This window comes from Pongo abelii, chromosome 6 (assembly GCF_028885655.2).
Source record: "Pongo abelii isolate AG06213 chromosome 6, NHGRI_mPonAbe1-v2.0_pri, whole genome shotgun sequence".
NCBI lineage: Eukaryota > Metazoa > Chordata > Mammalia > Primates > Hominidae > Pongo > Pongo abelii.
Window position 1 is genome coordinate 60,575,482 of NC_071991.2, and position 26,805 is coordinate 60,602,286.

General features: G+C 34.9%; 1 protein-coding gene across 16 annotated transcripts in view; it reads right to left on the bottom strand.

Moving 5' to 3' along the window:
* PALS2 (protein associated with LIN7 2, MAGUK p55 family member) overlaps window positions 1-26,805 on the bottom strand; it is a 105,744-nt gene that overhangs the window by 58,701 nt on the left and 20,238 nt on the right. For 6 of the 16 annotated variants that reach the window (XM_024250373.3, XM_024250377.3, XM_054559381.2 and 3 more), the window contains exon 2: window positions 1,331-1,449. The exons of 1 other annotated variant lie outside the window; for it this stretch is intronic. In XM_024250373.3, coding sequence (XP_024106141.1) covers window positions 1,331-1,447 — 117 coding nt within the window. In that variant the 5' untranslated portion in view covers window positions 1,448-1,449. Of the gene's footprint in view, window positions 1-1,330; window positions 1,453-25,145; window positions 26,013-26,805 lie in introns of those variants that run through there. 9 more of the 16 variants (XM_024250374.3, XM_054559378.2, XM_054559379.2 and 6 more) reach the window with 3 other exon arrangements.

Consider the following 26,805-nt stretch of genomic DNA (forward strand, 5'->3'; position numbering starts at 1 on the left):
TATGACAAGTTTGAATCTGAAACAAGACCCCGTATATTATTATTAAAATATAAAAATATCTAGTGAACATTGGAAAGGCTATAGTAAAAAATGACTAAAATAAAAATTCCAGTTGGATGATCTGCAAGTGGATTCGTTTCTACTTAAGGGCCTTTATACCATGTGATTTTAGCATGAGTAAACATGTAAATAAAATGAAGAATCTGTATCATTGGCCGGGCCTGGTGGCTTATGCCTGTAATCCCAGGAGGCCAAGGTGGGTGGATCATGTGAGGTCAGGAGTTCGAGACCAGCCTGCACCAACATGGTGAAAGCCCTCCTCTACTAAAAATACAAAAATTAGCCAGGGGTGGTGGCACACACCTGTAGTCCCAGCTACTCAGGAGGCTGAGGCAGGAGAATCACTTGAACCCAGCAGGCAGAGGTTGCAGTGAGCTGAGATCGTGCCAGTGCACTCCAGCCTGGGCGACAAAGTGAGACTTCCTCTCAAAAAAAAAAAAAAAAAAAAAAAAAGAATCTGCATCATTAATTCACTCTCACTAGTAGAAAACCTCGTAAAAGGTATTTTTCAGAGGTCTTGGAAGAAAACAAGTAACAGACTTTGGCTAAGAAAAAATCACAGAAGAGACTGAAATCAACATTCTCATAGAGCAAAAACCAAAAGGAACAAGATGGCTCTATGAAGAAAAGATCAAAGAAGGCATGTGGCATAGATTCTTGAAAGCAAGAGTCATTTTGGGGAACTCTAAAGAATGGTATAACAGGTTTGTAAAATAGGTAATACATTAAGCTTTAGCATATAATAATTATTTAATAAAAATGGTTGTAAAGTATACTTATCAATGAGTTAAAGAGATTACTCCAGAGTTGACTAGGGAAACAGACTTAAAATGCCAGGCTTATGCAACAAATAACAAAATTTCAAAAAAGCACTAGATAAAGGAAGTCAAGAACTTACATGAAAAGTAGGTACACAGTCTAATGCAAAAGAAGAAAATTAGTACTTTGCCATTGTTGAAAATGGAAATAGGATCAGGATCTTTTTCACAGGCCCTGTTAAAACACAACTATGCAGGTATGATTTCTCTAAATCTTAAAGGCATTATGCCAAAACTAAGAGTCATTTCATCCTGTATTTAAAGTCAGAGTAGAAAAGAGAAAAATGGTCTAATTTTTGCATATGTTAAGATTTCATTATGTGCTAAATGTTTTTATTTGCTAACTAAACCTAATGTATATCAACCAAATTCTAAAACAGTAATATCTGAAAATATCTCTATAAAAACTATGTCCAAAATAATTCAGTAATCTTATGAATAAATCTATATACCTTAGCAAGTGATTTTACAATAGGATTCTCCATAATTCCCTTGAGGAAAATTAGGTCTATTTCTTCTGCTCCAGTAGATGAGGGCAGCTCCGTAAGGTTTTCCAAGACTTGCTGCATTGCTGCTGAGATAAAAGCAACATAAAAAAACAAAACAAAACAAAACAAAAAAAAAAAACTTAAATTTCAAGCCGTTATGGAGTAAGATTATTTTAATAATGCAAATAGACATTAAGAATACTCTTTTGAAAACTAACATTTTAAAAAATGAAATTGTTAAACAGTATGAGTTTCAAATTGACTTCCCAGGAATTAATAGCAGGATAGATTTTTATATGTAATTTGGACTTTTATCAGACTACCTTATACATACTTACAACCTTGCACTTGCTTTATGTTTTTCAAATTTAAAAACATTACTCAAGAAAAAAAACAGAAAATTCAAATAGACTTATAAGAAGGAAAAACTCTAATTTAGGAATCAGAAACTTCCCACAAGCTCAGAACCGGCCTTCACTGCTGAATTCTACCAAACAATTAAAAAAAGAATTAAAACCAATACTTCACAAACTCCTTCAAAAAAAAAAAAGAGAAGAGAAGGAAACACCTTCCAACTCATTCTATGAGACCAATTACCCTGATACTAAACCCAACAACATCACACACACAAATTACCGCCAATCTCTCCTAGAAATACAAATGCAAAAATCTTAAACAAAATACTGAATCCAGTGACATATACAAACAATTGTACATAATGGCCAAGTTCACTTCATCCCAGGAATGAACAAGTGGTTCAACAGATAAAAACTTAATCAACAGACTCTATTAATAAAACAAAGAACAAAACCAAATGATACTTCAGACAAAGAAAATCATTAGACAAAACCCAAAACTCTTTCATAATAAAAACATTCACCAAACTACAAATAGAAGGGAAATTCTTTTCTCTGATAAAAGGCTTCTATGAAAAACCCACAGCTAATATCATAGTTAATGGTGCTTTTACTCCTAATAAGGAATAAAATAAGGCTGTACACTTTTGGCATTTTTATTCAACTTTGTATTGGAGGTTCTAGACAGGGCTGTTAAGCAAAAAAAAAAAAAAAAAGAAAAGAAAAGAAAAGAAAAAGAAAAAAAGGCATCCAGACTGGAAAGCAATAAGTAAAACAATTTATATTTGCAGATCATATGATTCTGTATATGGAAAATCCTAATATACAAAAATTTATCATTAATATGTGAGTTCACCAAGGTTTCAGTATACAAGATTAATACAAAACAACCAATATGTTGTTACACATAGTGTATTTCTATACACTAGTGACAAACAACCCAAAAATGAAATTAAGAAAACCATTCCTTTTATAGTAGCAGCAAAAACAATAAAATACTGAGAAATAGATGTAACAGTAGTAGCACAAAATTTGTACGATGAAACTATAGAACATCATTGAAAGAATGAAAGAAGACCTAAATAAAGGGAATGACATCCCATGTTCATGGATCAGAGGACTTATTATTAAAATGGCAACAATTCCCAAATTAACCTACAGGTTTAATACACTCCCTATCAAAATCTGAACTGCCTTTTCTTTTTTTGTAGAAATTGACAAGCTCATTCCATTCATATGGAAACTCAAAAAAACCAGAGTAGCCAAAAGAGTCTTCAAAAAGAATAACAAAGTTGGAGACCTCACACTTCTCAATTTCAAAACTTACTAAAAAGCTACAGTAATCAAGACTGTATGGAACTAGCATATAGACATACATACAACTAAACAAGAGGCTAGAAACAAATCCATACATTTATGGTCAATTGATTCTGACAATGTGCCAAGACAATTCAATAAAGAAAAAAATAGTCTTTTCAACAACTGGTGCTGGGACAACATATGTACATGTAAGAGAGTGACGCTAGACCCCTCCCCTCATTCAATATTATAATCTTAATTTTATTAGTTTTATCTCTTTTTGATGTTTCATAGAATAAATCAACAGTAAATACAGAAGTCGTTTTTAATATTAACTTTTGTTTTTATTAAAGTAAAATATAAACACTGTTAAAAGTCAGATTGTAGTACTAAGTGGCTTATAAAATACAGTTTTCTGTTCCATGCTGCTTACCCTTCTCCTAACTTATCCTACTTCCAGAAGTAGTTACTAGGAATTTAATTGTTTCTTCTAATCAGATCTGTTCGTAGTTTCTCTTCTTTCTGGATAATATGCTAATATTGCTACTTTGTGATTGACCCATTTTGGACATTATCTATTTTCTGTTAGAATACTAGAGGTTTCAGCTTGTACCTTCCCTATCTTCAGACTCTCAATTTTTAAAAATAAAATCAATAGTGTTTTTCATATGGAACTCTTAAGTTTTTTCCAAATGTTCCAACAAGCTTCTCACATTTTTACCAGTATTTTTCTAAATATTCAAATATTTTTCTAATACTCTATCAGACCTATTTCCTGTCTTCTATCCATGATCTCCCTTACAAAGCATTCTCTTGTATGTTAACTTGGACAGGTTCATCTATGGGGGTTTCATGGATGACTGACAATTTTTGAAGGTAAAGAAGCAAACGAGGACAATGTGCCCTTGACAAAGGAGAAGGAAGACAAGTATTGGATTAAGATGAAGAAAGATGACATAAGAAATAAAGACTATAAACTACAGCTACTTAGTAATTTTGCTTAAGGTCAACAAGTTACCTTTAAGTGGGCAGGGAACAATAGAATCAATTTTTAAAAGTACTTTTGTCCTGTGGCTATAAATGTGGTTAGCAGTACTTCTCATTATTTATTTTTCTTTCTTTTGACATTGTACGTTTGTTTTTATTTTTAGCTTTTATTATGGAAAACTTCAAACATATATGAAGAAAACAGAACAACATAATAAACCACACAATGATCAGCTCCAACAATTAGCAACTCATGGTCAATCTTGTTTCACACTCCTATATACTTTCTACCTTATATAACTTTGAAGCAAATTCCAGAAATCCTATTTCAATGTATATGTCTCAAAGGTCAGCACTCCTTTTAAACAACATAACCAAAATACTGTCAGCAATAGCATCAAATTAGCAATACCTAGCAAATTAACAGTAATTCCTTAATGTTATCAAATGTTTAGTCAGTGTTCATAACTCCAGTTGTACTGAAGATTTTTAAAAAATGTACCTTCTGTATTGATTCTTGAAGTGCTTTTTTTTTTTAATTGGTGTTTAAGTCAGTAGAAAAGTGATAGAAATTGTGAAATAGATCTTTGGTTATTTTAAAGATCTTCATAAGTTGTTACTGATTCTTAATCATATGGAATGTAATCTAGAAATGGATAAACTTGACAACATCCCTTGTCCTGGGAAAGAAATCTCAAATATTATAATGCTGTCAATCATTCTTAAATTAGTTTGTATATTTGGTGGATTTATAGTCAAAATACAATACATAGTTCTTTTTAACTATATTATCCTAAAAGCATATGAAACGATAAAGAAAAACCATGTGACAAAATTGTAACAAATAATGAGATGGGCCTAATCCCAACTTAGTAAAAGTGATTCTGCAGAGTCTCTCACCAAAATTATGAACAATGGAATCTGAGCTGGCACCTTCTTACAGAAATCTCTCCTGCTGTTTCTCTGCTTAAAATGGAAATAGCTGTCCTTTGTTACCAAATCCCTTTCTTCTCCAAACTTCAAATAATGTACTTTCATTATTTTTTTAAAGTAGCAAAATGATTTAGTCCTATAAAATATTAAAACATAAATCTATAATAATTATTCAGATATCGATAAACACAAGACAACTCTAGTATATGTAAAAACTTAATATATAAAATAAGAGGCTCTCTGGAATGGGAGCCTTACAAAGTTAAGATAGGAGCCAGAAAAACAGGGAAATTTTTCCCATTTACTTAGAGATTTCAGGAAGAAAGGAGAGTCTAAACTCAAAAGGTAAGTTACCTACAAGTTCCACTCCTTCTCAATAATCACTAGAGGAGATAAACATTTTAATCAGACCCTAGATTCAATAACACATAAATGGGATTCTTTTTTCTTTTTTTTTTTTTTTGAGACGGAGTCTCGCTCTGTTGCCCAGGCTGGAGTGCAGTGATGGGATCTTGGCTCACTGCAAGCTCCGCCTCCCAGGTTCACGCCATTCTCCTGCCTCAGCCTCCCAAGTAGCTGGGACTACAGGAACCCACCACCACGGCCAGCTAATTTTTTGTATTTTTTAGTAGAGAGAGGGTTTCACCGTGTTAGCCAGGATGGTCTCCATCTCCTGACCTCCTGATCCGCCCACCTCGGCCTCCCAAAGTGCTGGGATTACAGGCGTGAGCTACCGCGCCCAGCCATAAATGGGATTCTTACATGGGTTAGAGAAAAATTAATAGATTTAATCTAGACTCTTCAGTTACAGATATGAATAAACCATGAATCACCAATCACTTATGAAAACTAGCAGCACGCATTAGACTAACCAAATTCAACAAACAAAAGCATGAGCCTCCAGAGAAATAGAATTACTACCAAATAGAGAGGAAAACAAAAACAAAGATTAAATTGTGATACACAGAAAGATCAAGCTGAAGAATACTCCCATTAAAAAAGGGCAAAGAGCAGGAAAGTATGAGTAAACTATTATGGATCACGAAAGACCAAAATTAACAAGGTAATTAAATCCAGAAATGAATTAATAAAAGGAAAAGCAAAAGTCATCCAATCAAAAGAGACAGATTCAATCAGTAAGTCAATAAATAGCTGGCTTTTTCAAGTGACCAATTAAATAGACAAATACTTGGCTAGTCTAATCAAAAAAAGACAGGACACGAAGAGTGATGTCAGTAAGATGGCTGACTATAAGTGTCTGGCGCACATTCCTCTGCTTCAAGAAAGGACCATGGCAATAAATAAACAGCTAAGATTTGACTGGAGTGTTGAAGGGAGAGTGCTGAAGTACAGCAGGGAAGTGGAGAGGTACCTGTGATGACTGGGAGCCCACAAGGCTAGCGTGGAGGCATCCTGCCTCTGCCATCCCATCCCCCCAACCTGGAATGGCCCAGAGTCAGAAGGGACTTCTCCTTGTGGGGGCGGGGGCTTGGTAGGGGAGGAAGGTAATCAGAGGAACCTCAGCAGCCTCCACTCCCACTGCAAACACATGCAGTCCTTACTACAGGAGAATCCACAGTCCTTGCAAGCCCCGAGCGCAGTTTGGGGAGCTGCTGTGAATTCACACAGCTGTATTCCCCCAGACTGGGAGCACAAGATCTGCACTTACTCCCTGTGAGCCAAGCTGCTGCAGCATGTCACCCATCATCTTGAGACCAGAACCATTTCTGAAGTACACCCTGCACTTTTCCAGCCTAGGAGTTGTTTTCATTCCACTAAGTCCACACAGGTGTCTGAATGCCACAACCCCAGCTGCACAGAGCCTGAGCCCAGGATCTGCTGTGACTCTGGTCCTGCAGAGCAAGGAAACCAATCCCTGCTGCCAGCACTTCTGGCCAAACAGTCTGGTGGACACACCCAGGGAGAACCCACCCTTGAGCCAGTCACACCACTGTATGCCCTCCCCTGAGCAGCAGAGGTCTCTGAGCAACGAGCAGCTGACATGTCTCCATGGTGGCCGGGTAGTTGCACACCCATGTCCTGAGCCTGAGAAACAGCCTGGCAGGCTAGCCTCTGGTGAAGATGTCCTTGGACTGGCTCCACATTGGCACCTACACCCTAAGATACTCCAGGAGGCCTGAACTCAACAAACATGCCCACAGACTGGCTGAGCAGTTGTACACCCAGCCCAGAACCTAAAAAACAGACTAGTAGGTTCTCCTCTGGCAGACATGCCCCCAGACTGGCCAAGTGGTTGCACACCACCCCTCAGAACTTGAGAAATAGCCCAGTGGCCCCAACCCAGGCATTGTGTCTCCAAGCCAGCCAAGCAGGCATGTGCCCATGCCACCAGCCAGAGTAACAGCCCCATGGCCATAATCCCAGCAAGCCGGACACCAAGTTCGTTGCCTCATCACAGCGTTCACTCAGGCACCCCCAACCTGAGAAACAGCCCAGTGAGCCCACCCCTGGCAAAGCTGCACCATCGCCGCCACAAACTCTTGCAGCTTAGGCCACTGAAACACTTACAAACATCACTAAAATTGATTACTGCTGAAGAATCTGCAAAGAGACTACACAACTGGGTCTACCTAAAAACAAAGTGAATGCACCCCACGCAACCAATACTCTTAAGTTTTTTCAACAACTCCATAAAACTGGAAAAGGCAACTTTTCTACCATATGTGTAGAAATAAATCAATGTGGAGCTACATCGAACATGAAAATACAAAGAAACGTGACACTTCTAAAGGAATACAGTAATTCTCCAATAACAGATCCCAATTATTAGGAAATATACAAAATATCACAAAAAGAATTCAAAATAAGAATCTTAAGGAAACAGTGAGATACAAAACAATATAGATACATGATTCAACAAAATTAGGAAAAATGATTCATTATTTGAATGAGAAATTCAAAAAGAGAGAGATATTAGAAAACAGAAATCTTAGAGCTGAAGAATTCAATGAACGAAATTAAAAGAAAATACAATGAAGAGCTTCAACAAAGGACTAGACCAGGCAGAAGAAAGAATTGCTGAACTTAGGACAGGTCTTTTGAAATAACTAAGGCAGACAAAAAAAGAATAAAGAATACCATTAAGTGAACAAATATTCACATTATGAGAGTTCCAGAAGAAGAAGAGAAGGGAAACATCATAGGAAATATTTAATGAGCTAGTTGTAAAAAACTTCCCAAGTCTTGGGAGATAATGGACATTCAGATACAGGAAGCACAAAAGTCCTCGAACTGATAAAATCCAAACAGTCCTCTCTGGGGCATATTATACTCAAACTGTCAAAAGTCAAAGACAAAGAGTTCTAAAAACAGCAAAAGAAAAGCATCAAGTCATAGACGAAGAAATCAAAACATCACTACAGAGAACCATCAAGTCATAGACGAAGAAATCAAAACATCACTACAGAGAACCATTCATCCACAAAAATAAACAATAAGAGAATGTAAGAAACAAGGGATATTTTTTAAAGAGAAAAGAAAACAACAAAATGACAGGAGTAAGTCCTCACATATCAACAACACCCTTGGCTGTAAACGGATTGGATTCCCCAATTAAAAAGTATAAACTGGATGAACGGATTTAAAAAACAGGAGTCAACTACATGTTGCCTACGAGAAACTCACTTCAACTGTGAAGACACACAGAGGGAAAGCAAAGAGATGAAAAAAGATATTCCATGTAAATGAAAACCAAAAGCTACACTTATTTCATTTCAGATAAAACAGACTTTAAAAGTTTTTTCAGTTATTATAAATATAATGGCTTTCTTGATCTTTAATGTGTATTGTTTGTATATAGAAATACTACTGATTTTTGTGTATTTATTTTCTATTCTAAAACCTTACTGAATTTATCATTTCTAAGAGTTTTTTTGGTAGAGCCTTTTAGGCTTTTCTTTATTGTAAGATCATGCCATATGTAAACAGTAACAATTTGACTTCTCCCTTTCCAATTTGGATGCCTTTTCTTTCTCCTTTCTGTCATTCTTGCTGGAATTTCCAGTACTGTGTTGAATAAGACTGGTGAGAGTGGATGCTCTTGTCTTGTTCAGTCCTTAGAGGAAAAGCTGAAAGCTTTTCCTGTGGTGATTAGCTGTGGTTATTTTCCTGTGGTTATTATTTTCCGGTGGTTATTTTCCTGTGGTTATTAGCTGTGGGTTTGCCATACATGGCCATTATTTTGTTAAGGTACATTTCTTCTCTACCTAATTTATTGAGTTTTTATCAGGAAGGAATGTTGAATTTTACGAAATGCTTTTTCTGCATCTATTGAGATGATTATGTGGTTTTTATTTTTCATTCTGTTCATGTGTCACATTTATTGATTTGTGTATATTGAACCATCGTTGCATCCCTGTAATCCCACTTGATAATGCTGTATGATCTTTTTGATGTGTTGTTGGATTTGGTTTGATAATATTGTTGAGGATTTTTGCATTTATGTTCAGTAGGGATATTGGTCTGTAGTTTTCTTTTTGTGTGATGTCCTTGTCTGGTTTTGGTATCAGGGTTATTCTGGCCTTGTAGAATGAGTTTAGAAGAATTCCCTCTCCTCCATTTTTGGAATAGTTTGAGAAGATAATTTAGTGGTGAAGCCATCCAGTCCTGGACTTTCCTTTGTTGGGAGACTTTTTTTTTTTTATTACTGATTCAGTCGTATTATACATTGTTGGTCTGTTCAGGTTTTCTATTTCATCTGGACTCAATCTTGGTAGGTTTTATATGTCCAGGAATTTATTATCTATTTTCTCTAGATTTTCAAATGTATTGGCATATAGTTGTTCATAATAGTCTTCAATGATCCTTGTGTTTCTGTAATATCAGTTGTGACATGTTTTGTTTCTGATTTTATTTGGATTTGCTCTTTTGTTCTTGTTAATTTTATCTTTTCAAAAAACCAACTTCTTTTGTTGACTTTGTATTATTTTAGTCTTTACTTTCTGCTCTGATTCTTATTATTTTCTTCCTTTTACTACCTTTGAGTTTGGTTTGTTCTTGTTTTTCTAGTTCCTTCAGATGCATTATTAGGTTATTTGAAATCTTTCTCCTTTTTTGATGCAGGCATTTACTGCTATAAACTAGTCTCCTACTACTGCTTTTGCTGTATCTCACAGGTTGATATATTGTGTTTCTATTTTTATTTGTTTCAAGGAATTTTTTAATTTCCTTTTAAATTTATTCATTCATTGGTCATTCAGGATCATGTGGTTGAAATTCCATGTTTTCGTACAGTTTTATGTTTCTCTTGTTATTGGTTTCTAGTTTTATTTCATTGTGGTCAGATAAGATTTTTGATTTTTAAAAATTTTTGTGACTTGTATGCCCTAGCATATGGTCATAAATGTGGTTAGCAGTACTTCTCATTACTTATTTTTCTTTCCTTTGACATTGTACATTTGCCTTTATTTTTCCTAGAAAATGTTTCATGTGCTGATGAAAAAAATGTGTATTCTGCAGCTGTCAGGTGAAATGTTCTGTAAATGTCTGTTAGGTCTATTTGGCCTATGGTGCAGTTTAAATCTGATATCTCGTTATTTTCTGACTAGGTGATCTGTCCAATGCTGAGAATGGGATGCTGAGGTTTCCAACTATTATTGTATCAGGGTCTATCCTTTTAGATGTAATAATATTTCCTTTTATATCTGGTGCTCCAGGGTTGTGTGCATTTACAACTGTTTTAGCCTGTTGCTTAATTTACCCTTTTACTACAATGTCCTTATTTGTCTCTCTTCAAATAAGAAATAAAGGGCATCCAAACTGGAAGTCAAATTGTTACTGTTTACATATGACATGATCTTACAATAAAGAAAAGCCTAAAAGACTCTACCAAAAAAACTCTTGGAACTGATAAATTTAGTCAGGTTTCAGAACACAAGCACACAAAAATCAGTAGTATATCTATAGACAAACAATACACATTAAAAATCAAGAAAGCCATTATATTTATAATAACTGAAAAAAAACCCTAAGAATAAATTTAACCAAGGATGTGGAGAAAAAGGAACTCTTTTACACTATTGGTGGAAATGTAAACTAGTACAGCCACAATGGAGGGCAGTAGGGAGATTCCTTAAAATCTACAAATAGAACTACCACATGATCCAGCAACGCCACTACTGGGAATTTATTCAAAGTACAGGAAATCAGTGTATTAATGAGATATTTGTACCGCCCCCATGTTTACTGCAGCACTATTCTTAATAGTCATCATACAGAATCAATCAAAGTGTCCAATAACAGATAAATGAATAAAGCAAATGTGGTATATATACATAATGGAATACTATTCAGCCATAAAAAGGAATAAAATCCTGTCATGTGCAGCAACCTGGATGGAACTGGAGGATATTAAGTGAAATAAATCAGGAACAGAAAGTTAAACATCACATGTTCTCACTCTTATGTGGAAGCTAAAAAAGTTGATCTTACAGAAGTAGAAAGTAGAACAGAGGTTACTAGAGGCAGGGAAGAATAGGGGGAAAGAAGGGGTAGAAAGAGATGTGATAAAGGACACAAAATTACAGCTAGATATGAGGAATAAGTTCTAGTGTTTTATAGCACCATAAGGTGACTATAGTTGACAATAGTATACATTTTCAAATGGCTGAAGAGAGGATATTCGAATGCTCCCAACACAAATAAATGAAAAATGTTTGAGACAGTGGATATGCTAATTATCCTGATCTGATCACTAAACATTGTATGTACTGAAACATCACTAAGTACCCCATAAATATGTACAATTATTAATGTGTCAATTAATAAAAAAAGGCAAGACACAAATAACATTAGAAATGAGATGAGAAAATAACTGTAGGTATAGACATTTTTAAATCTCTTTTAAGAATACAATGAACAACTTTATTTTAAAAATCTAGTCAAGTAGATGATTTTCTAAGAAAATGTCAATTATCAAAGAAAGAAGTAAAAAATGAAATAGATCAAATAGAAGAAATTGAAAGGTTTCCAAGGGTCCTCTCTTTAAAAAAAGGCATGAGATCTGGAGAGATTTAAGAATAAAGTCTATCAAACCTTTAAGATGGACATAATTCATTTTTAAAACAAAACAGAAAAGACTGAAAGCTTTCCAATTTCTACATAGACTTCAAAACTCAGTTAAAAAATGATAATGTAATTTAATATAATATCATAGAATAAGGAAAAAACCCAAACTCATCTCAATGCTTAAGATATATCAGATAGAATTCAAATCCCAATTCTGATGGAAAAAACCTTACCTTAGCAAAAATAGAAGGAAATAAGAGTCATTTTATACCAGGTTCTATAGGAAGCATCACATTTAATGGAGAAATGTCAGAAGCTTTACTATTAAAGTCAGGGACTAGACAACAATGCCCACTACGATGACTACTTTTCAAACTTGTAGTTTAAGTTTTAAGTAATATAGTAAGACACAGCATTTTAAGAAATGTAGATGATATAAGTGCATTCTCAAGAATTGCAGAAAGGTCTGAAGAAATCAGTGAAAAAATTAGTAAAGTTATTTATGAGTTTGGCTGACTATAAGTAAGGGCAACACAGAAAAATCAACAGTTTCCCTAAATAATAGTAATAACTAAATAAGACTAAAATGTTCAGACAGATATGAAAATTATTAAAATTAGGCTGAGACATTTAAAATAAATTGATTAAATGGAGAAGCCATGTTCTGAGGTAAGAAGATTCAATAATGTAAAAATGCCAATTCTCTCCAAATTATTCTTTAAAAAAAATGAATAAATCCTAATAGAAATCCCAAAAGAATTTTGGGTAAATTTATCTTAAAATTTACCTGAAAAAGAAAGTATGTAAAACTAGCCAACATGATTTTTTAGGAAAGCATAAATGTCAAGGAGGTACCTGCTATCAACCGTAAAACACTGTATATTCAAATAGTGCAGTATTTTCATAGGAACAGACAAATCTTCAGAGTAGTTAAATGAAACAATATACAATAAAGGTAACATTTCAAATCAGTGGGCTAGGGTTCAGTAAAATATGTTAGATTGACTACCTGAATTTATATTCTTTTTCTTCACCATCTCTATTAAAACAGCAGTAAAGTATTAAGGCAAAAAACCACATAAACAAAGGGAATAGCTAAAGAGAAACACTGGACAAAAATATTCAGAAGTATTTCAAAGCTTAAAAGTGGTAGGAGTAGAAACAGACACAGCAAAGCAGCAGTAAATTCTACCTTGTAAATATTTCTAGAATCTAGAATCTATCAATTTCTTTCCATCACCCCCTAATGAGTCCTTGCCATTATCATATCGTACCTAGACTACCCCAACAGCCTGGCATCTACATATAACTTATGAGGAATTAAAATGTGATTTTATGGCTTATAAGCATTTTAACATATTGCTAGATTCAATTTGCACCACTCCCACAGCTTTAGACATACCAGTATTACCCCAGCCCTGATGCAAAACCCTCCCTGCACTTACCACCACCTATACACAACCAACTTTGCATACCTAATTCACACTCATTCTTTAAGGGCAAAATATCAATGTCCCTAACTGCCCTAATTAGGATAACTTCTCTAAGACATACTTTCATAGTACTCTATACTTCATAATTCTGATAAACCTATATAATTAAATTTTTTGGTATTTAATGCACAACTTTCTTTCTAAACTCTAAGTCTTATGAGTGCAGAAATCATCTTTGCATCCCCAACAACTAGGCCACATCTGGGACATCATTACTTCTTGGTGGCATAGTTTCACAGTCACAAAAATGTTACATTTTTCTGTTACCAAAATCAAGAATAGTTTTAAATGTACACATTACTATTTATAAATAAAATTGTGTAATACTTGGAAGCAGCAAAAGGTGATATTGTTTATAGAGTAGTACTCTTAAAGCTATCAACTTCCCGTGAATTGCATAACAAGGCATAAAGATAGAAGTGGCATCTTTAGTCTACTAAAATGGCAAGCTTTTACGGTAATACTTCCTGCCTATAAATGTATTTCTAGCTGTCTACAATACAGTTCATTATGTAAAGGAAATGTAATAAAAGTGGTATTTATTTGCTTATATTCTGTCCCAGAAGTTTTCTGTAACAATTGTTTTACAAAAGCATTTCTACCCAGGTTTAGAACTGTAAGTAAATGAGCTATTCTTAACATACTAGGCTGTGCCTATTTTAATATTAAAAATCCTTTTGTAACTACATTAGGTGTTAGGTTCACATCCATTTAATTCAACAAACTGAATTTCCATTGAAAATATGACAGCTAAATTAAGCATTCATAAGATGTTAAAAATTACTTCTGCTCTTATATTTTACAGATAAAATAATTATTTCACCAGATCCATGTTGCATAACTTACAGTATCCATGAAATGAAAAACAAAATCTCATTCTATGCATTATTTTTAAGTATTTTCTTAAAGGAAGCACTTAAAAGTCATCTGCACTATTTCTAATGTTTTTGCAATACAGCAGCAACATTCTTTTGTAAAGTACATTTCCAAGAGATGATAAAGAAAAAAGAACTGATTGAAATTTCATTTTCTTAAGATTAAATTTTGATGCAACTATTTTCACATACTGATTTGACCATAACCAGAGTTCACTTAAAACATTAAATCAATAAAAATAATTTTCTATAAAATGACAATATGCTGTCCATACCTTCCCTCTCAAACTACTATCTTGAAACTGTAATTTAGTAATATTTCATTGAATCAAAGAAGAAAAGTAGGATTTTGCACACAGCTAATTCCATAACTTCCATTTCTGCAGTTGTAATTAGTGTGGCAATCAGCATCCAAAAACAAATACACATACACACACATATGATATATGTGTATACATACACATATATATATACACATGTGTATATATACATACATATATACACACATATATACACATATATATATCTCATATGTGTGTGTTCAGAGAGAGAGAGAGAGAGATACACATACATTAGCAAGTAAACACTAAGAGCTAAAAGTAGAATTCCTAGATCAAAGGATACATGATTTTTCAATTGTCAGATACTGTCACACTGTCCTTTAAACAGGTTGTAGCAATGACATTTTCATTAAGAGGGCTTCATTTCATTATATGTTAAAATAATAATAATGAATTGCTTCATGAAACACTCCAGTATAAATGCTGAGGACATGTGTGGCAAAAGGAGTGATTAAAATAGAGTAAAAACTAAATTCTGAATTCTAATCTCATTTTCCCCAATGTAGTATTTTTTAAAAATCTAACCACACATCTATCTTCTTACCTGAAAAATACAAATGACATTGATACAACTCATAAGGTTATACAGGTTGAACATCTCTAATCCAAAAATCTGAAATGCTCTAAACTCCAAAATTTCTTGCGCACCAACATGACACAAGTGGAAAATTCCATACCTGACCTCACGTGACAGGTCATAGTCAAAACTTTGTTTCATGCACAAAATTAAAAGCACTATATAAAAGTACTTTCATGCTATGTACACAAAGCGTACATGAAGCATAAATGAATTTTATGTCTAGACTTGGGTCCTCTCCCCAGACGACTTATTATGTATTTGCAAATATTCCAAAATCCAGAAAAATCCCAAATCTGAAACACTTTTGGTTCCAAGCATTTCAGATTAGGGATACTCAACCTGTATAATAAAAGTAAATAGGCCAGGAGCAGTGGCTCATTCCTATAATCCCAGAACTTTGGGAGGCTAAGGCAGGAGGATTGCTTAAGCCCAAATTCAAGACCAGTCTGGGCAACACAGCAAGACCCCATCTCAAAAAACAAAACAAAACAAAAAAAACCTAATTAAATGGCTACTTTACTAAAAACATAAATGCTATTCTATCTATATTCTGCAACTCATCAACCATCTCTTTGTGAGTAAACTAATTTTTCAAAGTGTCAATGAAAAAACTAATCTCAACAACAAATGCTAGAATATGAAAAGCCAGAGCTCAAAATATAAAGATAGTACTTAAATTCACTTTGACACAGTATCTCAAGGCCTTCTCCTATCACCTATAAAATCATTCTGTTCTTAAAAGAACTGTGGAAGATAAATTATTTCCATTTATTGCCACAGTGTCTCGGAGTCTGTTTCCTTTTTACAATCTATGAAGGTTGTAATTAGGGTAGAGTATTTCTAGCAGAAAATACTTGATTCGTAAGATGATGATTTAAAGAATTAAGAGTAATTGTTAATAAGTTTCATTCATAGTAATTCTTAACTGTAGGCATTAAAGAAATCTTGTAACTTGAAATGCACCTGTTAAAGTTATTAAAAGATATTATTGAATGTGACACATACTGAAATGGCTTACTACTAGGAAAGAAATCCATGATAAAAAGCACAAACTAACATATAAGGCATGGGATTTTAAAAGATGAAATGTTCCATATAAGGAGATCACCTTTGGGTTGACAAATCCATGACTTGAGAAATGATGCCAAGCATGTTTCACCTTATAAAATCTTTTATATAAGGGTGCTTAATTTTATTTGGTCAAATGGTTTTCTTTAATCCCTGTGAATTTGTATAGAAACTTCTAGGACTCCTCATGATGTTGACTTTCCATATACATAGCTGATAGCTTGGGCAATCCATTTGTTAAATTATTGTTTTATTACACAGGTATACATAAATAAATTAATTTTGTAAAAAATTTCAGGTATTACTGGATAGAGACAAGACCCTTTTTAACTTGGCCAGCTTTCCATCTCTGCTCTTTCCCTAGGGGTAATGCCTGTTATACTTTGTTTTTATGTCTTTATAGACCTATTCTTATATATTTACATATTTGTACCTGTAGAAAATATGAAGCATTATGTATGCTTCATTTCTATACTTATATAAATATCTAAAACATAATGTTTTAGATTATTATATAAAATTACTTATATATTTATATAAGTAATATCTTACTATATCAGTGATATATGAAACTTGCTTATTTTCCCACAGAAAAATGTATTTTGGAGAACATTTCATGTTAGTACATATGAAACCATCTTATTCTTTTAGCTGTTGCAGATTCATAGGATGAGTGTAGTTTATTTAGCTTCTGAGGAACATGGCAGTTGTTTCTATTTTTCCCATGTCTTCAAGAAATGCTGCAGTGAACATCCTAACGAATTTCATCATTAGAAACAATATTGCCCATATCACAATGATTTCTTTCACTTGATAACAAAGTTGTGACTATGAAAGTTTAGTAATATTAAAACGTTGAAAATCTTTTACTACAAACATTACTCAAATTCTGATAATATTGGCATGAAGAGATTGGCAGTTCCCCTCTGCAAAAAAGCAAATATAAAACTGGACATCATCATCAAAGACAGTCTTTTAAGGGTGCTGAAAATTGCCCAAAGGCCGTTAAAAAAATGAGGCACATTTATTCTGGCAAAACTGCTAGAGCTTGAGGTAAGAACAGTGTGACTCTGGCCTTCTTGCCTGGGGCTGTCCCCATGTACCCCCCCAGGGCCCCAGCTCAGCTGGTGATAACCGAAGCTTTATCAGTGCTATGGCCTAGGCGTTTGTGTCCCTTCCAAATTCATATGCTAAAACCCTAATTCCCAGTGGGATGGTATTTGGAGGTGGAGTCTTTGGGGAGGTGATTAGGGTTAGACTAGGTCATGAGGGTGGAGCCCCCATCTTGGCAGGAATGCCCTTATCAGAAGCTGAAAGGACCAGAGCTCACTGTCTCTGCCAAGTTAGGGTATAGTGTGCTTATTTCATCTTACTGAAATTCTTTTTAAGTTTTATTTTCTACCAAAATGTAGTAAAACTTTGAGATGGTTTGGGGCCACTATTACTTCAAATATTTTTTTCTGTCTCCCTCTTTCCTTTCTGTCTGAAACTCCCATTACATGTATGTTGGAATGTTTGACATTGTCCCACACGTCTCCAAGGCTTTGTTCCCTATTCTTACAAATCTCTTTTCTTTCTCTTGTTGGAATACTTTTTATTGATCTTCACATTTTCTCTGCCATCTTAAATCTGTTGAGCCTATCCAATGAAATTTTCATTTCAAATACTGTGCTTTTCAAATCTAAAATCTCTACTTGGTTCTTTCTGAGTTTGCTTCTTTACTAAGGTTCTCTATTTATTGTGTCCTGTTAGCATCTTGTTCACATATTTTTCTTTTTTCTTTTCTTTTTTTTTTTTTTCTTTTCTTGAACGAAACAGGGTCTTTACTGCCCAGGCTAGACTGATGTGGCTATTCACAGGTGTGATCATAGCCTTGAACTACTGGGCTCAAGTAATCCTCCCGTCTCAGCCTCCTGTGTAGCTGGGACTACAGGCACATGTCACAATGCCCAGACTATATTTTCCTTTAATTCTTTCAATATATTTTAAATAGCCAATTTGAAGTCTTCATTAAATCCAACACTGAGTCCAGTCAGAGTCCGTTTTATTGACTATTTTTCCTGATGATGACTCACATTTTCCCGGTATTTCTTTTCTTTGCCATGTCTAGCAATTTGGGGTTGAATATGGAACCCTTAACAGTAACTCTAGATTTATTATTTTTTTTCAGAGTTTGAGTTTTTAAATAATTGGTCTAGACTTAAACTGCAGAATCGGTTTCCCTCCAAGGTATGCTGTCAGGATATCTGTTTAATATTTTAATTCTTATTTTTACATTTTAGTCTGACTTTCTTGGGGTTGTCTGTAAAGCTTAATGATGGACCAATATTGTGCTCCAACAGCAATTTGAGCCAATGTTGTGGCCAAATCAGCAAAGGCTGTGTTCAAAAACCTCAAGCTTTGAAGACTTCACTCTCAGTGAGTTGAGCTGTGATGGACTGGGAAATGCATTCAAAGTTGCAGCCAGTTGTCAAGTCCCCATCAGCTTTCACTTTTTTCCAGGCTCTCTTGGGTCTCTATGCAGAGAGCTCATCTTGGCCCTTCCATGGCTCTCTCATTTCTAGGATTTCCCTATTACATTTCTGCTGTTCCACAATGTCAAATTAGCACAGTAGCAGGTTTTCTCTATTTGTTTCCAACCAAATCCACTTTTCACCAGCAAAGTCACAGGTTTAGTTTGTGTGTCTTCTCTTTCTTTCCTAGCCTGAATCAAGACACTCCACAACTTTTGGGCAGCAAAGCTGCTGGTTTTCTCAGCTAGTCCTAAGCTCACTGTCTCAGTTAATTCAGGCTGCTATGACAAAAATATAGCCTGGGTAGCTTAAATGACAGAAATTTATTTCTCACAGGTCTGAAGGCGGGGAAGTCCAAGATCAAGGTGCTGGCTCACTTCCTGGTTTACAGAGGGATGCCTTCTTACCGTATTAGTCTGTTCTCATGCTGCTATGACCCAAGACTAGGTAATTTATGAAGAAAAGAGGTTTAATTGACTCACAGTTCCACATGGCTCCTCAGCTTCAGGAAACTTACAATCATGGTGGAAGGCACCTCTTCACAGGGCAGCAGGAGAGAGAATGAGTGCCAGCAAGGAAAATACCAGATGCTTATATAACCATCAGATCTTGTGAGAACTCACTTACTATCAAGAGAACAGGAAACCACCCTCATGATTCAAATACCTCCCACCAGGTCCCTCCGATGACATGTGGGGATTATGGGATTACAATTCAAGATGAGATGTGGGTGGGGACAGAAAGCCAAACCATATCACCCACCTTCCTCCACTACACAGAACTGAAAACTAGGGGCTTATTTTCTGGAGAGAGTAAGATAAGAGGTACCTCTCGACCAAAGACAATGAAATAATATGGAAGACAGGATTATTAAATGCTGATACAAACCCCTCTACCTGATTCTCCCTCCTGACTATCTGAAGCCTTCAGCTTGGTCTTTACCTTCCAGGCAGATATGAAGTCTTCTTCATATTCTACAGAATATGACCAGTCAACAAGAAAGACACACACATGAAGATCAGGTATTACCCCCAAATAACCCAGCTACAAACCAGCTACAGTGACATTCAACATGAAATCAGAGCATCAGGTTTTTAGTCCCCCACTCTCAATGAGCTAAGAATCTTAGGATACTGGATAGCTGAGAAAAGCCTAGTAAATGAAAGAGATTAAAATAAACAAATAGGTAAAAACTACTCAGGTTGAAAAAAGCAACAGTTATAAAAATTATCAAAGAAAAAGAAGAATATCATACTCATGAAACTAGAATAAGATAGTTACAGAGGAAACAAAAGAGCTCTTAGAAAATAAAAATGCAAAAGCAGAAAGAAAAAATTCAATGGAAATCATGGAAGGTAAATGTGAGGAAATACCACAAAAAGTAGAAAAGCACAGGAGTAGAAAAATAGAAGAAAATTAGAGAACCTGATTAGAGGGCATCTAAACCAGATGGGTTTTGGAAAGAAAGGAGAGACAAAATGGAGGGGATAAAAACAATACTGAAAATATTTAACATTTTCCAGAAATGAAAGATATAAGTTGCTGGAGTACACTGAGCACCCAGCAAAACAGATGAAAACAGACTCGTATTAAGATATTTTGTTGTGAAATATCAGAATACTGAGAAAAAAGAAAAAAATCACATGTCAAGAATCAGGAATGATTCTGAACGGCTCAATGATGACATCTAAAGATAGCAGATGATGCAATGATGCCTTTAAAAACATTTCCCTCAGGAATTCTTTATCCTGCCAAACCATCAATCAAGTGTGAGGATAGTTAAAAATAATTTTCAGACTTGCTCATAAGGTTTCACAAAATTAACCTACCACAAACACTTTTCCTCAGAAAGATAAAGAACAAAAACAAAAAAAAGACATGCTGCTCTCTAAGAATGAAACAAGCAAAACATAAAGAGGGAGACAGAGAATACAGGATCTAGAAGGCCCAACTCAGGAAAAAGGCAAAGATAACTTCTGAGAAGATCGGTGACACGTGTACACCAGCTATAGAAAATAATGAGTCCGTATTCAGCTTATATGGCTCCAGGAGTGACATCTTCAAGAAAATGAAGTTGACAAATCTGAATGAACACACTGAAAGTTGATTTTGAAAACAAGCACAGATTTGGGGGTTGAATTATAGCCAAGTAGTATGTACAAAAAAATGAAGCAAATAAATTAAGTCTGAGAAAATGAAAATACAGGAATAGAGAATAGCAACTACAATTTACTAATGGATCTGCTAACAAATACTAATCAAAATTACTAATTTAATTAGGGTGAAAGAACTGAGGGATTGGAAGAGTATATGATATGTATACGTGGTGAAGGAAAATGTAAAGAGCTAAATCCTCATCCTCCATAATGGTTAAAACCAAAAAAATAAGAATCAGCAACATAAGCACACCATTTACTGACACGATACCAAAAGAATCAGCTAAAAATGTTCGATGTAGTAGCCTCCTGGGAGGAAGAAACAGAAATAGAGTTGGGGAGCACCTCTAGTCTTTCATCCATATGTGCATTAATAGTTCTAATAAAAAATAAAAACCTAAAAAAAAAGAATGTATCTATCATGTGTAAATAGTTACCAGTTTGCATGCTGAAAAATCAAATAATTATAACCACTTTTCTAGAGTTAAAAACAGGCAAGATTTTTTTGCTTGAGGACAGAAACCTGGAGAAGACAAAGTCATCCTTAGATGACATGGTTTGTTAAATTCTTTTTTATATATACTATGACATGAAATATATTTCAGTAAAACATTCAACTAAAACGTAAGATGTAAAAACTATAATTTAAAAACCTATAAAAAATAGTTAAATGGCTATTCTTTACATTTATAAATGTAACGATTTAACTTATACAAAATGAACTGCTTCTACTTACTGCCATGTTTATCTAGTGTCACCATAAATTTTCCTTAACTGGCATACTACCAATTCCATTCTCATAAGAAACTGGGGCTCAAAAATTATTGATTGACCTATAATCAAACATAATTCACATTTGAATATTATATGTTATACTTAAAATAACAGATCTTTTTTCTTCTTTGTCCTTGACTCAGGGGGAAATGACATGGATCTTGATATATAAGATATTTTATAAGCTACTAGAATTACCTCATCAATTTGGATACAGTCATGTGCCACATAACATTATTTCAGTCGACCAAAGACCACATATACAATAGTGGTTCCAAAAGATTATAATGCAGCTGAAAAATTCTCTCAAGAAAATGTACAGTGAAGGGTTTAGCAGAAGTTTTTGCAGACTTCAACAAGCTCCTTAAAAAGTTTGAAAACATGAACCCCAACAATGAAAGGTTTTCATTACTAGAGAGGAATGTTCATAGATCTGCTTACAAGCAAATCTATGATGAAAAAAAGAAACAAACCCAAGGAAACCACCATGAACAGATTTCTGAAAAGAGTGACACCCCCGCAAGAAGATCCTCAGGCAGGTTCTTCAGGAGATTCCAGAAGAAGGCACTGTTATCATAGGAAATGATAGCTCCATGGGTGTTACTGCCCCCTGAAGACTTTCCAGTCGGACAGGATGTGAAGGTAGAAGACACTGATATTGGTGATCCTGACCCTGTGTAGGCCAAGGTTAATGTGTTTGCGTCTTAGTTTTTAACAAAAAAGATTAATAGGTTAAAAAAATTAATAGAAAAAAGCTTACAGGGCTGGGTGCAGTGGCTCACGCCTGTAATCCCAGCACTTTGGGAGGCTGAGGCAGGTGGACCACTTGAGGTCAGGAGTTCAAGACCAGCCTGGCCAACATGATGAAACCTCGACTCTACTAAAAATACAAAAAACAGCCAGGTGTGGTGGTGCGCACCTGTAATCCCAGCTACTTGGGAGGCTGGGACGGAAGAATCACTGGAACCCAGGAGGCAGAAGTTGTAGTGAGCCCAGATCACACCACTCCACTCCAGCCTGGGTGACAGAGCAAGACTCCATCTCAAAAAAAAAAAAAAAAAGCTTATAAAGATATTAAAAAAGAAAATATTTTTGTACAGCTGTACAATGCATTTGTATTTTAAGCTAAGTGTTATTACAAAAGAATTGGAGTTTGTAAAGTAAAAAAGTTATAGTAAGATAAGGTTAATTTAATACTGAAGAAAAAATTTTAAAAAATAAATTACTTACAGTCTACAGTAGTGTACAATAATGTCCTAGGCCTTCACATTCACTCACCACTCACTCACCCAGAGCAACTGCCAGTTCTGCAAGCTCCATTCATGGTAAGCCACAAGTGTAAAATGTTATACAGGTTTGTAGCCTAGGAACAACAGGCCAAATAGCCTACATGTATAATAGACTATACCATCTATGTGTGTGTTAGTACAATCAATGTTTGTGTTAGTACACTCTATGTTTGCACAATCATGAAATCGCCCAATGATGCATTTCTCAGAATGTATCCCCTTTGTTAAGTGATGCACAACTGTATTTTATTCCTGCCTCATTCAACACTCAGTGTGTTTTTTACTTTTGCTTATGAATCATCCTTTAAAGTACTGGGCGAAATATTTCACAAAAGTATATACGAAGCACTGCATTAAAAATAAGCACAAAAAATATTTTTGACAGTAAAAATAAGTTGGAAACAAATTATCTTCTTCAAAGGTATAATGCCTCGCAGTCATCCCTTCTGGGCATGAATGCTCACATTAACAAGACAGTGAAACACAGACACACCGTACACAGAATCCTTCCATGGAATATTAAAACACAGTCCAAAATATTAGAAAACTTTGATTCTGTGTGTCCAGATAAAACCTTGCTCATAATAGCCTTATTTATTTAGCACAGTTTCAGAAATTTGCAAAGTCCAAAGAGGTCCTAACTCAGTGAAACAGCAGATTATCCAATCTATAATGAACAGGTTATTTTAAGTTTTAACCTCACATTTCTTATATGAAAGACTTCTGGTTATAAGAAACTTAGGCAATCTGATAATTTGTTCAACATAGTGAAAGAACACTTTAAATAGATGAAATTACAACCGAACAATAGTACTATTTTAATATGTTTTTCTCACTGCAAATTTCCCTATAGCAAGCATCAACACTATAGACAACTGGATATCCTTGCTAGCCCTTCACTTCTAACAACTAAAGATTGAGCTGGGTAAGTTTTGAAAATACTGGTAACAAAATGAACTAAAAATATGAACTAAAAAGACAATAACTTGTCCTTCATAAATTTAAGTTACATGAAAATACCTGTTTCAAATGTTGTAGAACTTTTCACAAGTCCTTTTCTATAATGATAATTTTCTGCTTTAACAGAACTTCCTTTATATACTTTGGTTTGATAAAACAGCATTAATGATGTAGTTCACATTTGGACTCAGTGAAAAGATCTGCCCAGTGGCCTAGCAATAGCTTGCCTGCACACATTTCAATATAGGCAGCCCTAGGCAAATCATGAAGTAATCATCTCCCCTCACCTCTTATTTTCCACAGCTCTTTCCTCCATTCCAGGGCCTTCCTTCCTATTCTTATCCCCAAGTATTGCAATATTCTCAAATTGCCCTGGTCCCACAAAAAGAAACAAGCTCCCAAATACTGCTGCACAATCCTATTACTTGCCCCTTCTCAAGTTCTCTCATATTCTCTATTTCAAACATTTACCACACTAAATTGTCAAAAGATTACTTTGTCAGAAGAAAAAGGAAAAAAAGAGCTTATCACCTATGATTTACTGAAATACCCTTTCACTTGCAGAATCAAATACATTACCACCATTCTTTATTCCTTGTATCTCAGGAGAAAGTATGCCCTTTCTCCTCTACAAGGCTACTACCTGTCAATGAATCAACTCCTTCCCACCCACTGTGGGACCATGATCCATGGGTTATTCCTCTAAAACTTCAATATTTTTTCACTTGATATTTCTGCATATCTATAAATGTGCTGACATCTTCTCCATCCTTAAATAATAACTTTTAAAAATCCCTATATGGAACCTCATTTCTCTTTTAAGTCACAGCCTTATCTCTCTCCTTTTCCCCACCACACTTTTCAAAGAGTAGTCTGCACTGTGCGTTATCTTTCCAGTTCTCCACCCGTGCCATCTCAGCCACAGCTCTCCTCAAACTTCTTGGAAAAGATCAGGAATGACAACTGACAAACCAATCACATACTGTCTTCATTCTACTTAAGGACAGACTATCACTGCTGATGCTATCTCTCAGGTTTTCATTCTTTTCTTGAGTGATCTCATTTATTTCTGAGGCTTCATCTAGTTTCTATATGATGACAATTTCCAAGTATTAGTTACAGCACTCACCTTTCTTCAACTGCCTTCTTTACGTTTTTCCCCAGGGAGTCCCAAAGATGGTGCCTTTAATTTACCATTTTCAAAACTACTCACTGACTCTAACCAAGCCTACCGCGACTATAGATTCTACCTCTCATTTATATTATGACATCACCAACTACCCATTCTCTGATGCTTATAATCTCAGAATCATCCAATTTTTTTCTTCTCCCTAACCTCCAGACATCTAATTCTTCTTCAAATCTTTTCATTCTACTTCATAAAAGTCTCAAAGTAATCCTCATCACAATTCCACTCTAAAAATTTCACTGTCTGGTTTAGAGTTTCTAATCTTCTCTTGCCTAGACTACTTTAAAAGCCTCTTAACTGGTATACTAATCCCCAATCTCTCCCCACCACAGTCCATGCTTCCTACTATGTCCAGAAATACCCTTGTTAAAGTATAGTGCTCACACAGGAGAAAGCTAGCTATACGGAGAGCCCTTTTTTTTCTTTTTAAACAGAGCTCAAATAAATAGCACTGTTGCCAATTTACTCTCACAATGTAGTTGTCCTGCTTTGAGTAAATTTTTATTCACCCAACCACTAATTAACAAAGCAAGTCAAAGCTTCACTATTTTACAATATATAGTATAATGAATCAAAATTGTTTGAAAATGTTTTACACACCTAATAAACATTCATAAATGTGAAATATGATTATAGAATCACTGAGATATTTTATCAAGTATTCTAATTTGAATCCCAAAACTATGCAATTTTAGAATAAATTTCATTGATAGGGTCTGTTTTCAAAATAATACTTTATATATATACTTACAAAAATACCTAGAATTCATAACAGATCCAATGATAAACTGGTTCTTCAATTCAGTCACAATGGAGGTGACTGAAGAAAAGCCATCTGACTCCCTTGCCCATTCACTGCTATCCCCCTACTCTAAGCCACCATCATCTCTTGCCTGTCTGCTGCAGTAGTCGCTTGACCAGTTCCCTTACTTTCACTCTCGTTCTCAATAATATTCTCCCCAGAGTGGCTAGAGCCATCATTTTAAAACACAAAACAGATTCTGTTACTCTCCTGCTAAAACCACCCAAAGGCTTCCCACTGTACTTAGAAAACTAGCCACACTCCATGGTCGCTTAGAGCCTTCATGATTTGTCACCCATTGTACCTCTCTGCGTTCAACTTCTCCAACTCTTTCCCTTTGTCTGCTTGTCTCCAGTCACACTGGGCTCCTTTCTGTTTTCAAACTAGACCAGTTCATCTCCCATCTCTCATTTCCCATCTTTACCAACTTCTGTTCTCTCTCCTTGAAATGCTCTTCCCAGAGATCCACACACATACCAATATTCTCTTCATTTTGTCACAGTGTAACTATTACCTCCCCAGAAAGTAAACCCAAACATTCAATCTAAACTACGCTACCACCCTTACATACAGTCTTGTCACTCTCCATCCTATTAGTTTCATTTTCATCACAGTACTCATCTGAAATTATTTTTAGCTTATGCTTCCCCTCACTAAAAATTCACTCATTGTTTTGTCTCCTCTGGCACTAGGACAGTGCTTGACACACAGCAGACATTCAAATATATATATTTATATATATTTTACATATATATATAGCTGATGTCTCTCAAAGCTATATCACCCAAGCTTCAGATT